Source organism: Eurypyga helias, unplaced genomic scaffold, assembly GCF_000690775.1.
Source record: "Eurypyga helias isolate BGI_N326 unplaced genomic scaffold, ASM69077v1 scaffold17006, whole genome shotgun sequence".
Classification (NCBI taxonomy): Eukaryota; Metazoa; Chordata; class Aves; order Eurypygiformes; family Eurypygidae; genus Eurypyga; species Eurypyga helias.
In genome coordinates this window covers 2138-16126 of record NW_010258761.1, presented here as the reverse complement: position 1 = coordinate 16126, position 13989 = coordinate 2138, and the positions used below count along the sequence as shown (strand labels likewise).

The 13989-nt window shown below is 40.6% G+C and overlaps 1 protein-coding gene across 1 annotated transcript in view; it reads right to left on the bottom strand.

Annotated features, from left to right (window-relative positions):
- Positions 1–13352, bottom strand: part of LOC104511750 (von Willebrand factor-like) — a gene marked incomplete at its 5' end in the record, with an annotated part of 37461 nt that extends 24109 nt beyond the window's left edge. Inside the window, 8 exons of the mRNA XM_010154485.1 lie at positions 1827–1962; positions 3157–3315; positions 3926–4082; positions 4432–4551; positions 6588–6728; positions 7383–7529; positions 10621–10755; positions 13214–13352. Of these exons, the coding sequence (XP_010152787.1) occupies positions 1827–1962; positions 3157–3315; positions 3926–4082; positions 4432–4551; positions 6588–6728; positions 7383–7529; positions 10621–10755; positions 13214–13352 (1134 nt within the window). The remainder of the gene's footprint in view (positions 1–1826; positions 1963–3156; positions 3316–3925; positions 4083–4431; positions 4552–6587; positions 6729–7382; positions 7530–10620; positions 10756–13213) is intronic.
- Positions 13353–13989: the final 637 nt, after the last annotated feature.

Below are 13989 nucleotides of genomic sequence, written 5' to 3'. Positions count from 1 at the left end.
ATTAGTACATTCTTCTCTTCCCCTTCCCATCTCACGTCCCATCTCTCTTTTCCACTATTCATCTTTCTGTACTGCCATGAGATTTTTCACCTCTGTCACCCTCCACCTTTTAGGAATTTGCTTATAATTTTGCTTCTACCTTTAGCAAGGCTTTAACACTTCTGCCCTTCTAATTCCTAGTTGCATGATTCATTTTGTATATCAGAGCAAAGACCATGACTGTGCTCATGCACAGGGTGGTACAGACCCAGTCCATATATTCTCCTTCCCTTCCTGGACAGTCCAAGAAACAGAATAGGAAAAGTTCATGAAAGGGAAAGGAAACTTGCTTGTTTTCACTGCCAGACAAAACCTAGGATGTATGAACTAAGTGAGTCAATACTGGAAGAAGATGCCATTTTCCATGAAAAGACTTCACTTTACACGTGGCACTTGAGTTTAAAGTTCTCTTATTATATTATTTTCAAGCTGCTTTCAGTGTCTTCCTAATTGAAGAATGCACAGCTATATTTGGCATTAACGTATAGCAACAGAAGATTTATTATTTTAATCCTAATATGAATGACCCTCATCTAGTTTCCAAATTCCTTTGGATATTTGCTATGAAATTCATTTTTGTGTAATATTTTCTATTGTTTGTACAGATGGTGTAGGCATCTAAATTAGGTGACAGCTATGCAAAAGGATGTTTCCCTAGTGAGGTAAGTTTTCCTAATGTTCTGAAATATTTTGTGAGCAGCATCCAGTGTATCAACATTGAAGATAAATTATTATTAAGAATTACAAAAATTAGGGAATAGAAACTCATTTATGAGGATTCTTTTTTGACCTTTAGGTGGAATTCAAGGCTCTTTTTGTGTATACTGTTGAAAAAAAAAAAATTAATTGATTAGCCTAACAGTCTCATGCCTGGGCTTATAGCACAGACGTATGCTAGCTGTGGCAAGAGGCCAAGAATTCAAAGTTCATACCCATTCAGAGCTTCTGTGAGGTTCAGAGCATTTGGAGCTAAGGTGTTAGTCTGGACTAATAGCTGCTGCAGTTTTACAACTCAGTTTCTATTAAATATGGTCAAATTACAAGATGGAAAACTCTCTCATATTCACAGCATTATAAGTGACTGAAAGTATCCATCAAGGGTGCAGACATCCAGAGAATGCCAAACTTTCAGATACCACAGGCCATGGCATAATATGCCGCTGGGCAGTATACAGAATGAAAATCAGTCTCTGCTACATTGCAGTTGACGGCCCTCTTCCTGCATGATGCACAGCCTTGTGCACCCTGCCATTAATTTCATTGTATTTGGAAATAAAAGCATGCAGGATCAGGTCACAGGATATCATCTTAAAATCTTGGGGAAATTGGTTTTCCAATAATAGTACACAATTCCAACCGCTAATAATCTCAGCGAGTTCTAGACCGAGTGCACATTCAGATCTCACACTATAGGTAGGATTTTTTCAGTCCTGGCAGAAGGAAAGAGTCTGATGGCTTTATTGATGTTGAATCACACTTTACACAAAAAGAAATGGAATATCTAAAGCCAGTAGGGCCACCTACACATGGGAAAAAAAAATCTTTTTTTAAAGGAATTTATGAATTTCACCTGCTTAAATTCAGCTGACATCCTATAATCCCTACTGTCACTGAAAAACTTCAACTTCAGATTGTATGTGAAGGGATATTGACATACAAGGTGGCTTCCAAACTTCAGTGGTATATTTAAAGTTACATCCAAAAACTTATTCGTGCAGATGTTCTTCATCTCTCTCCTTTCATCGTACTCAACAGGCATGCTATATCACTGCATAAACCCAACGTACCAAGACTGACAGCGCTGTGGATTATCTCTGTTCAAAACTATTCTCCTTCCATGTGGGATCTTGACATCTCCAGCTGTACACACGGGACAGTCTTCTGGACTGACACAATCCAGGGACAGTTCATCAAGTATTTTCCCTGTTTCAAAATAATACAGTAGTATAAAGATGCCAATTTTCATGAATTTTCAAACTAATCATTGCATTTACCTTGCTATGAAAAACATAACAAGGCTTCTGAGTTGGGGTGAAACATGCTGAATACTGTGCTTGTGTTCCAGCCACTTCCTGCTCAACACAGAGAAGTATTTCCTTCCTTTATAACCCTTTTAATTTAGATATTGCAAGTACTCCACCCAGTGTATATCCTGCAACAGCCAGTACCATACAGAAAGTGAATATATCTTTAGAACAAAGCATTAAAGATGACAGGAGAAAATAACATCTTCCTTTTTACATGCATGTTATTTATTTCTCCCATTATCCCCTACCTCACTCTGACCAGCAATAGCAGGGCCCAGAATAGCTATTTCAGGTCCCCTTTACCCCCATGTCTTCTTACTCTGCCTTTAGGAGCTATTTATTCCTCTTAGTTTTCACTCTTGCTTTGTATCTTGCTTGTCTTTCACTCTTTTCCTTTCTGTCTTTCCTCTCCTCACCCCATATTTCAGGTATTTTTTTCTTTCCCTTTTCTACAAGACAGTTGTTGGGAACAGTTAAGCTGAAAGCTCAGGCTCAGGGGAGGATGTCTGCTGGACACTCTCAGGAGCATCAGAGCCTTAGAGGTAGTAAGCAGGTCAAGACAATTGGTTTCTCCCCCTGCCATAGTTGCCCTGAAAGAGAGCATTTGATGAGTGTCCAGCACAAATTCACACCCTATTTTAACCACATAGTCAACAAACTCTTGTTGCTACACAGCCCTTAATCCTCCTATCTTCCATTCTTACCACCCCATTCCCATCCTCTCATTCTTGCTGGCAGTTTCATTCTCCTCTTCTCGGCACCACTTCCTGCCTTCCACATACTGTGCACATTTCACAGACTCAGACCAGGATGCCTAACCACCTTCCTCCTTACGCAGTAAGAAATTGGGGTGAAAACACATCAGTAAGCCTATTAAGGAATTAACTGCTAAATAGAAGTCTTTCACAATTTCCAGCCTTACAAATGTGTGAATATTTCTGGGCTGTAAGACTTCTTTTCATTCAATAGGAACATCTAGCAGGTAAAAAAAAAAAAAAAAAAAAAAAAAAGACTCTACAGCAATACCTACAATTATGAGTAGCATGGCAGAAGAAGGTACATAACTGCTTAAAGCAAAAGATGGACTTACCTGCAGGACAGTGTACATGGCATCCTCCCACACACTGCAGAGGGCACTCCAAAGGCTGTGGGTGCTGGCACGTTACAGGACAAGCAGGCCCACAGCTATTATATCGCCATTCACACTGATAATCTAATTCTTGTTTATTCAGATCCTCACAGCTTTGTGCTAAGAGTGAAAGAATAGGAGGGGGAAAAAAGTCAAACCAGAGTGTATTCACCATGCCTCTCAGAACTATGACACCAACCTTTGTACAAAGTGGACCACATACACATAGAAAAAGAAAGATTTCCATCTTTAAATACAAATATATTTATTCCAGTGCATTCAGGGTAGGCCACTTCTTCACACTCAGATTGTTTTTCACATAATGAAGTACTTGCTCTAGATCAGAGATTGTTTGGTTTGCTTGGTGTTGTGTTTTTGGTTGTGTTTTTATTTTTCTTAATTATTAAAACAGTTGTAAAAAAAAAAACTTTAAATTTCAATTAAAAAGAAGAAAACGTACAGAAACCATTTCTTTCTCTATGTTTGTTTGCATCAAGGGCTATTATATCGCCTTACTGAGGGAATGCTTTTTCCAGGTATGGTTCTGCACATAAATAGAAAAGGGACAGGAAATGTCACTGTGAGCTGCTAGCCCAGTCCCATTAAAGTGAACTTCTCCAGACATCAGTGGGAGCAGAGCTGTATAACAACAGCCTAACTGAGCCAACAGCTTACTGATAAAAAGCTTGGAGCTTTTCAGTCAATTCTTGCTCCTCTACCCTGTACTTACGGCACAGAGTTGGTGATCTCCAGTGGACAGCAACGCCTTTTTGTGCACAGACATGGGCATAGGCTGCTATAGCATCACAGAAGCAAGCACAGTCGCCAATAGATTCACAAGCACAAGTGTCATACATGCAAATATCAATGTAGGGCTCAGGATTCACCTACAAAAGAGAAATACTGGTTACAATCACTGATTCCCCTCATGTCCTTCTTCTAGACACATTTAACCTTCAGATGGTGTGCCTGTTCCATTCACCAAGAGTTGAGGTGCCACACAATTCAGTGTAGATTTTCAAGCAGAAGTTATTCTATTCTATATTACTAGGGAGGTTCCTCAATTTTCCCATGAAGCACCAGCTACAGGACAGGGTCAGAGATAAGAAAGCCAATTAGTCAACCTCCTCCAAGTCCTGTCTGTCAGCACAACCATACCTTTCCCCTCAGCTGTAATCAGTGTCAGCATACATAATGCAGAATTGAAGAATGTGAAACACATGACACAATACTCACAACTTTTTTGCATTCTTCAAAGAGATCCCCAGACAAAATGCTGCATGACGTTTCTACCATCACCTGCTTCACTACATTTCCATTACACAGTGGAGACATCAAGGTCTGTTCCCGGTTGGGCTTAATATTGGAAGAGACAAGCACACATTGCATTAGCCTTCAAATCGAAGTAAGAGACTCACTAGCAAAAGACATTTTAGACATTTTTCATGGCAAAAGAAATTGTTAGGACAAATCCTGCCATGGCAGAATGCAGAGTAGAGCAGGTCACCTCCTACATTTTCTCCAGCTCTTACTTGTATACTACAGTTTTAACATAGGTATTTTGATGGCAGAAGTCCCACTGTACCAAACATCTACCCTGAAAAATGATTGTTCACAGCTTTACAGAGGCCCACAAGACTCACAGATGCATCTAATTTATGTAAGAGCAAGGAGCACCAGTACTGACACAGCATTTATCATGGAGACCGTATGCAGGTTCTGTCCTATGCCTATTACACTGAAAAAACGAGGAGCTGCTCCTTCTCAATCCTGTCCTGCAGTCTCAGCCTTCATTATTGCAACTTCTTCTGTCCTCATCAAGGACAGAAGTCATATCTAAAAAGGGGCATTCAGGAAGCTAATGCTGTGGCTATATCCCACTTACACATAATTGATCAAACTAATCCAAAAGATTTCATGCGATCAAAAATAAATATTTTATTTTCTGAAATTTAAATCTTTTAAGGAGAGATCTAAAAAAGGCCTTTTTATTCCCTCTTTCTCTGAAAATGTAGGTGAATTTTCAAGAGAAATTTTTCAGCCTTAAAGCTGTCATCTGAATGAAATGCTTCATTTTATAAATCATAGAATCATGGAATGGTTTGGGTTGGAAGGGATCTTAAAGATCATCTAGTTCCAACCTCCCTGCCATGGGCAGGGACACCTTCCACTAGACCAGGTTGCTCAAAGCCACATCCAGCCTGGCCTTGAAGACATCCAGGGATGGAGCATCCACAACATCTCTGGGCAACCTGTTCCAGTGCCTCACCACCCTCTCCAGGAAGAATTTCTTCCTGATATCTAATCTAACCCTCCCTGTTTTCAATTTGTACCCATTACCCCTTGTCCTATCACTACAGGCTCTTGTAAAAAGTCCTCTCCCAGTACCCTTGTAGCCCCTTCAGATACTGGAAAGCTGCAATGAGGTCTCCGTGGAGCCCCCTCTTCTCCAGGCTGAACAAGCCCAGTTCTCGCAGCCTTTCATCATAGGAGAGGGGCTCCAGCCCTCTGATCATCTATGGGGCCTCCTCTGGACTCGCTCCAAGTGGTCAATATCCTTCTGATACTGAGGGCTCCACAGCTGGATGCAGCACTCCAGGTCGGGTCTCACCTGGATAACAAGTTGTCTTCAGGTTGTTTCCTCTCACTTTTTGATTTGGAAATACTTTGGGTCATAGCTATTACCAGGTAAAGACAAGTTTTTATTCAAATTCATTCTTTCAAAACTCTGTATTTGGAAAAGGTGAAGTATACTCTCATGTGTAGCATAATTAGTATGTCATGAAATCACCTAATTTCTCCCACTAGGACATAGATAATACTTTCAGATAGCAGGTAACCTGCTCAAAATTCAGAAGCATTGATAAGGCAACAAGGTCTTACACGCCCTCCTGTATCTTGCTTTTTCTGTTCAAGCCTCTCCAGTCTGAAAATAACAACTGAATGCTCTTTAGAAAAGATCAAGATGTATATAGAAAGAAATTAATCTTGGCCTTTAGTTGTTCATAAAGGGACAGGCTAAGATTTGGGATACAGAACTTTGGATATTGAAATACAAAATTTTTATCTGAACTCCCCTGTCTGAAAATTACAGCTGTTTTTTTAGATTAAGCTCTAAAATGAGATTCCCAGTCATACCTGTATTTCAAGCATCTGTGCTGGCCTCTACTCTACAGATTGGCAATTTTAACATTCATTGGAAGCCAGGCAGTGCAGAGGCCTTAAATAAGTTAATTGATCTTCTATCAGATTTCAGGAAATAATATTGTCTAGCAAAAATATGGGGTAAGGAGTTAATTTCTATTTATTTTTATCCTTTCAAACCTCTTTGCCTGCTCCTGAGTCTTACTGCAGCCCATATTAATCAGTTTTCACAGCTCATTCGCAATTACCTTTTCAACATCAGCACAGTATGGATTAACTTTCCAAGAATTCCCAAAGTCAACTGGATCTACTTCAAGATGTTCATTGCTGCTGGTCAAATCATTGTTTTGGTTCCCATCAAAATTTCCACACAGACCACACACTTGATCCTTGCAGGGTAAGAAACACAAAATAGATAAATCTTACATCTGTAGACTGGCTTAGGGTTTTGTTAAGAAGGCTTTTTAGCCTAGTGCTTTAATGGCATGAAGCTTGAAAACTGAATTATCCCTGGCCTTGCCAAGTTCACGAAAATAGACACAGTCTCTAACAAAGAAAGTTTAGCTCTTATTCCCATTCTGCTTTGCTGAAAGTAGGACCATACTGTCTCCAAGGACTCCAGGATGCAAGATGACAACAGATGTGTGGTGCCTCATGGCTCTGTTTGGAGTATGTCCCTACACTCCCTGGGGGTGACAGTCCTATCATATCACCATCACTATTAAATCTGGCTCTTTATACTGATCTTCTTGAATACAGAAGAAGTCACTCAAGGCAGAGTTATTCTGAGGCACCACAACATTCATTCTTTCTCTCATAGCTGATGTCCAATGACCCAGAATTTACACCTTAAAGCTGAACTACCAGGAAAGTAAGCAAACCTTATGGTATTACAAACAAAATCCCTTCATTTTCAAGCAAGTGTCTAATACTCCATGGAAATCTATCAGCATGTCTGCATTAAGAAAAGAAATGCTATTCCCCAGAGAAAGGGTAAGTGCATTCTTTAGTGAGAAGTAGTAGTTAAGCAAAAAAACACTTACTTTGAAATTGCCTTTTAAGATAACTGAGACTCCCATGGCCAGATCCCAGGTCACACTGATGCTTTTGCCCAGTAAAATAATGTAATAACGGCCAGACTTCATGACATCTAAATCACTGTCATCTTTAGGAGGCACTTTGATGTTTACCTGAACAAGAAAAACACATTGTGCATCGATTGTATCTCTCATTCCTATTTCTTGTAGGTCACCTGCCCAGTGGGACACGTGCTCATGGGTTAACAGCTATTTTCAAGCATGCTGTTCTCCAGAGAACAGAGAGTTCCCATACACATGCTCTGGAGCAAAACTGTACCAAAGGTATGGGTAAAGAACTGAATTACAGGCTTCTATCTACACTGAAATGTTGCTGTGGATAAATTATTGCCTTAGAAGAAACACTTCTGAATAGCTAATTGTTATACAATATTTCAATCTCATCATGTTTCTATAATTTTGAATGGGGCAATGTCCCTTGTGCTCCTGGGGTATAATATAAACTCACCACAAATGCTGATACTCAAAGCAATAATTGTCAAATGAAGGAGGGCTGATAAAGAGGTCAGGGTATGCACAATTAACAAGCAGTTTAGTATTTGGTCAACAGTTCATTGAATAGATACATTTTCTTTTTATTTCATCTTTTCAGGAAACGAACAATTCTCTGTTCCTGAGGCGGGCAGTGACAGAAGTGCTGTATAGGTTTAAATGTAATTCAGACTGTGAGAACCACAAGCGTCGGCAGTCTGTGATTCTGAAGAGCACAGATTCTGAAGTAAGGAAGGATTTTCTTCCCTACCAGCTACGTCAGCAAGAAGAATCCTGAGAAATGCCTTTCAGTGTCTTCATTTTTCCATCACTTTTACTTCCCCTGTGCGCCTCTTTCCATCTGGCTGCAAAATCACCGCCTCCAGCTACTAAGATTTTAAGAGATTAATATAAAATGCTTCCTTTCACACCATAATCCCCTTACAATGGGAACATTATTAGGATTATTAACCACATTTGGAGAGAAAAGTCTGGCATGGCTGTTACTTTAAGCACCACTAATGCATTAATTGAAAACTGCTTTATTCTGAAAAAGGCAGATGAAAACTTTCAATCAGTATAATAATGATTAAAGCAAGGCAGAAAGAGGAGCCCACAAACCATTCACCCACTCCCTAGTTTGAGGGCAAAATATTTCCTTATCGCAGTACTACTTCTTGCTCAATTCAGTAAAAGCTCAGCACCGTAATTCAATTCTCTTCATCTCTGTCTTATTACCAGAAACTTTTATCCCCAGAAAAGACAGTTCACATCCTCCAAGGATCTCCTAAAGAGGGTCTTCAATGCCTTTAGGGAAAATACGCTAAAAGATATTTTAGGAACTGGGAGGTTTTTCATCCTCACCTATGCCCAATGTATTACGATACAGTCTAGTCACACGTGGTCCCTTATCTTCTAAATATAGTAGTCTGTCTTTCCAAACACAGGCAAAAAACAGGACAAAGCTGAGCTGGGAGGTTGACTACAATAACAGAATTTCTATGTTTATGGAGGCTTTTTGCCCAACTATGAAGCCATAAACTTTCAACTTTGCAAACTGGTGGATTTATTTGTTTCAGAAGAGCAAAAATTATTTCTCAAATTTTATTTTTAATGTGAGCCAAAACTGTGACATAAAGATATGTCAGTTAAGCCCCCATTTACTTAAAATTAGAAGCTGCTCTCAATACCTTAAAAAATGCTGCTTAATCTTAATGGTAAAAAAAATACCTGAATCTACCCTTGCTTCTAAGGATTCTTGTGGAAAAGGAGTGTAGGAAGTCATTACTGGGTAAGAATTTGCCTAAGAGTCTTCCTATCAGTTTTTTTTCCTTAACCTGTATTTTGGTTGCTATAATTTCTGGGAAAACCTTCTTTAGATATTACACTGAGCCCCACACTCTCAAGAAAGACAGCTAAAAATTCAGTCAAGGTTGTGTGGACAGTCTTGTGATACAGACCCAGCTCTTGCAAGGACATACCATCTCAGGAACTAAACACCTTCTGTTGCTGGAGTTGCTGCGTGCCTAATCACCTCCTGTCTTTTCTGGTCATTATTTAGGTGTTCAAACAGAACCACAGCTCTACTGAAAATACGTCCCTTAAAGAACTTTCCAGACAAAGCTTGGGTCTACGGACTCATCCCTGCACTATTATTCACCCTCACCCCAGGGAGGGGATTCTTCAGTAGCAGAAATACAGGATTGGTTGGGCAACCGTTATGTCCGATGTCCACTCCTCCGGCAACCAAAAGCCTACACGGATCGTATGCTGTCCAAGATGCACTGCAGAGACAGTATTAACATCGGCCATGTTTTACGTGTTCTTGTCAAGCATTGGTGGCATGCAGCAAATTATAGGCAATTGCAAGCTGAAAACCTGGTTCAGCTTTGTCTGTTAACCCAACACAAGGCAAATGTAGGGTGGTTTCATGTTTCACTGCGAATATTTTTGCAAATCTCTGGTCCAGGTGCCAGTTCAGGGCACACACTGCAAACAGAGCAATTGAAACACTATAATCCACTGCAGCTCTGTAATGTTTGAACACGCAGAAGGTCTTAATTGTTACAGTGCCCAAGGCAAAGAGCTAAACTCTGCCCTTCGGAAAGTTTGTTTCCTTCTGTGAAGGCACCCGGGAGGTGGAAGTGATTCTTCCTCAATTCTTTAGTGTTTGTTGGTAGGAAACGGAAAAAAAGAAGAATCCAGTCATCTGTTTTTTCCATCTGACAGTTTAACAGGGGAAAGGATGGTGATAGAATCATAGAATCATAGAATGGTACTACTTCCTTATGTAGTATCAACTTGTTTCAGCCATGACTTCTTTTATTTCCTGTGTGCTCAGTACTTCAGATAGCTAAATTAGGTCTGACGTTTTACTAGTCACAGGACAGTCACTTCTTAGCTCTTCCTTAAACTTAACCTTACTTGAAATAGACTTAGGCCTCCCACGTTCAGAAAGGGCATTCCTCATATAAGCTTGCATTGAGCAGCGTACTTATCAGAGATAAATTTATTGGCATCAGCCAGAAATACCAAAATGGCATGATACCTCCGGGAGAAAAATGGGTAATTACAATCCTGCTAATCTGTTCATTTTATGATCTGATTTTCAAGAACCACTGAGCAAGAGGTCATTCATGCCTCATCTTGCTAAACAACCTGAAATTCTTTTCCCGCAAAAACATTGGAAGAAAGAGAACAGAAGTGTACATACGTTTCCATTAAACAACTCTATTTCCCCACTTTCATACAGAATGATAACCCTTTTGGTGCACTTTTCTCCAGTGAAGCCACAGCCTTCATTTGAAATTAGTATTCGGAATGTCCCAGGGTCATCCTTACAGAAATCCTATCAGATAAAAATAAATGAATGAGTCATTAATGTGGAACATTTGAAAAACACACACAGATCTATGGAGAAAAAGGAAGCTGTGACCAGTAGGACATAAGTTGGCTTGCCAACTGTTACCATATTCATTATTTTGTTCTTAGCATTGACATGTGGTCACCCCTTAAAGAATGAGGTACACTCTGCCAGTGACGCACACACGTGCATAATTTGCAGGGTATTCTTTGGCAGGAACAATCCATGCTATTACAGTGTCTGTGATATTTTAAAGATATAGAATGGACACAGCATGCACCTTCATACACAGATATTAATTGATTTAACAGTGGAAAATGACTCTGCAGCATTAATGGTAAAACAAAAATATAAACCTAGAAGGTTAGGTTAGAAAGAAAATTAGAAAGAAACTTAGAAGCATAGAATCATGGAATGGTTTGGGTTGGAAGGGACCTTAAAGCCCACCCAGTTCCACCCCCCCTGCCATGGGCAGGGACACCTTCCACTAGACCAGGTTGCTCAAAGCCACATCCAGCCTGGCCTTGGACACTTCCAGGGATGGAGCATCCACAGCTTCTCTGGGCAACCTGTCCCAGTGCCTCCCCACCCTCTCCAGGAAGAATTCCTTCCTGATATCCAATCTAAATCTTCCCACTTTCAATTTAAACATGTCACCCTTTGTGCTGTCACTACAGGCCCTTGTAAAAAGTCCCCCCCAGCTTCCTTGTAGCCCCTTCAGGTACTGGAAGGTGCTATAAGGTCTCCCTGGAGCCTTCTCTTCTCCAGGCTGAACAAGCCCAACTCTCCCAGCCTGTCCCCATAGCAGAGGGGCTCCAGCCCTCGGAGCATCTTTATGGCCTCCTCTGGGCTCACACCTGTCTATATTCTTCTGATGCTGTGGGCACCACAGCTGGATGCAGCACTGCAGGTGGGGTCTCACCAGAGCAGAGCAGAGGGGGAGAATCCCCTCCCTCGCCCTGCTGGCCACGCTGCTCTGGATACAGCCCAGGATACGGTTGGCTTTCTGGGCTGCCAGCGCACACGGCCGGCTCATGTTCAGCTTTTCATCCCCCAGCACCCCCAAGTCCTTCTCCTCAGGGCTGCTCTCCATCCACTCTCCACCCAGCCTGTCCTTGTGCTTGGGATTGCCCCGACCCAGGTGCAGGACCTTGCACTTGGCCTTGTTAAACTCCATGAGTTCAACTGTTGAACTTGCTACACAGGTTTGAGCAAAATGCTTGATGTCCATATTATCCAACCTGTACGTCAATAATCATTACAACAATGTCAAACTACTTCTTGAGAGCAATTATGTAGTTTACTGTATTGATTTTTAAGTCAAATATTTCTGAGATGCAGGGAGAGTTAGCACTACATTTATATGATTACTCATGACTATCAGGGCTTTCACGTTTTTTGAGGGTTTTTTCAGTATACAACTTTTAAGAAAATGAACCTGTCTGTATTTTTTTGTGTTTGTCATCTGAGGAAAAGATCTCATTTTCATTTTAAGTAGTTTTGTAGAAGTGAATGTTATGTATGGCTCATAAGACTTTTACCCAGAGCTCTCACTAGTGTCAGGGTGATCAGACTTCTAAAGTAATCCAGGTAGCATCAAGGTCGGAGTGTATTTCAAAGACCTAGCCAGAGACAGGTTGATCACACATTCCTGCCCAAGAGGAATGCTTCATGAAAAGAGCCTGTGGGGAAAATAGTAGCCCACCCAAGAAACATGTCACTTTGTAATGGCAGAAGGCTGTTCTTATCAATCAGTAGTAGATCCAACTAAAATTAGGCCAAATTTTCAGAGAACTTCTTTTGCACACACATTTTTAAATACATAATCAGTTGCATTTGTAGATAAGCCTTAATCTTATTTAAGTCTGAATTTCTGGATGCTTTCACAAGTCCCACAGGTTGATATTAGTGTGCTATGCCTTTATCCACCTCTTCTCTTTGCTGCAAAGAAAATGGATATTGTAAATGTACTCCAAAGTGGTTGGTGCATGGAAGAGGACAGTGACTTTGCCAAGTTGAATGAGCAGTGTCTGTGCTCTGGAGGCATTTAGAGAAGGCTGACCAAGTACTTCTTGCCTCACTCAGACAGTAAGTCATCGTGACAAGATAAAGAGGCTAGTGGAGAATGAGGAAAGATTGCTTTATGGGTATCCACAATTCCTTGCTAGAGATTAAATTCAGACAGTTCCTCTGTATCATGATGCTATCATATCTCTTATGACTGCCAGCTAGACACATGACAACCTAACTCATTCTACAGAATACCATGCAATTTTCAAAGTTTTCAAGGTATCTTTGAATTAATAAGGTCTGCTCTCCTTTATCATACATCTGGCTTAGTAACTGAGAATACTTCACTGTGAAGTCCAAATGTTGGACTTCCCTCCTGGTACAAAACACGTTATATATTATCAGTCAGCTTTAGCATTTGACATGTTCTTACCTGAACTAATACATATTGACAGTTTCCTGGAAACTTGTACTTCAGTCCATCAAATGTCAAATAATGAGCTGTACCAATAACAGTGCAGGTGCCATCACAGGTATTTTTGGTGCAGTCCCACTTTCGACCACGGCACACACTGTAACAGAGAAAATAAGTCAATGACAATTGTCAGTATTACCAATGTGTATAATAAGCGAGAGAAAGCAAGGTGCTTTAGGCAAAGCGAAAGAGCAAAGGTTTCTGCCCCCAGGAGCTCATCTCCTGAAGACTCTCCAAAAGACACACAAGTGATGATAAGCTACTATTTCACCTTGTTCTGCCTTTTTTCCTGGGCCTGGGTCAGGGAGTAACCTACCACAGACAACATAGGAGCCCTGTTCCCTTGTGTGTCTTAACCCAGACATCAACAGAAGCTATGTAAGGAACTTCTACAGTTTTCTGTGCTGCTGTCCATCCTCAGGTATGTCACCGGAAGATCCTCTCTGTGTTTGACCTTAAGAAGGTACTCTTAGAGGGCTCCATGCTTGGGCTACTGGAATCCTTCTCTAGATAGACTTCCTAACAAACAACCATGCAGCAGATGACAATCTCTCTCATTAACATAAATTAGAATATGTCAACCTTAGGTGGATAAATCCAAATAGGTCATTAATAAGTCAAGTAAATAGGGAATATGCTTCCCTTTTTTCTTACAAGCTACATGTAGGAGTATATCCTCTTTGAAATTCACTATTATAGGGAGTCCTGGACAGAGCCTGCCAGAATGTTTCATA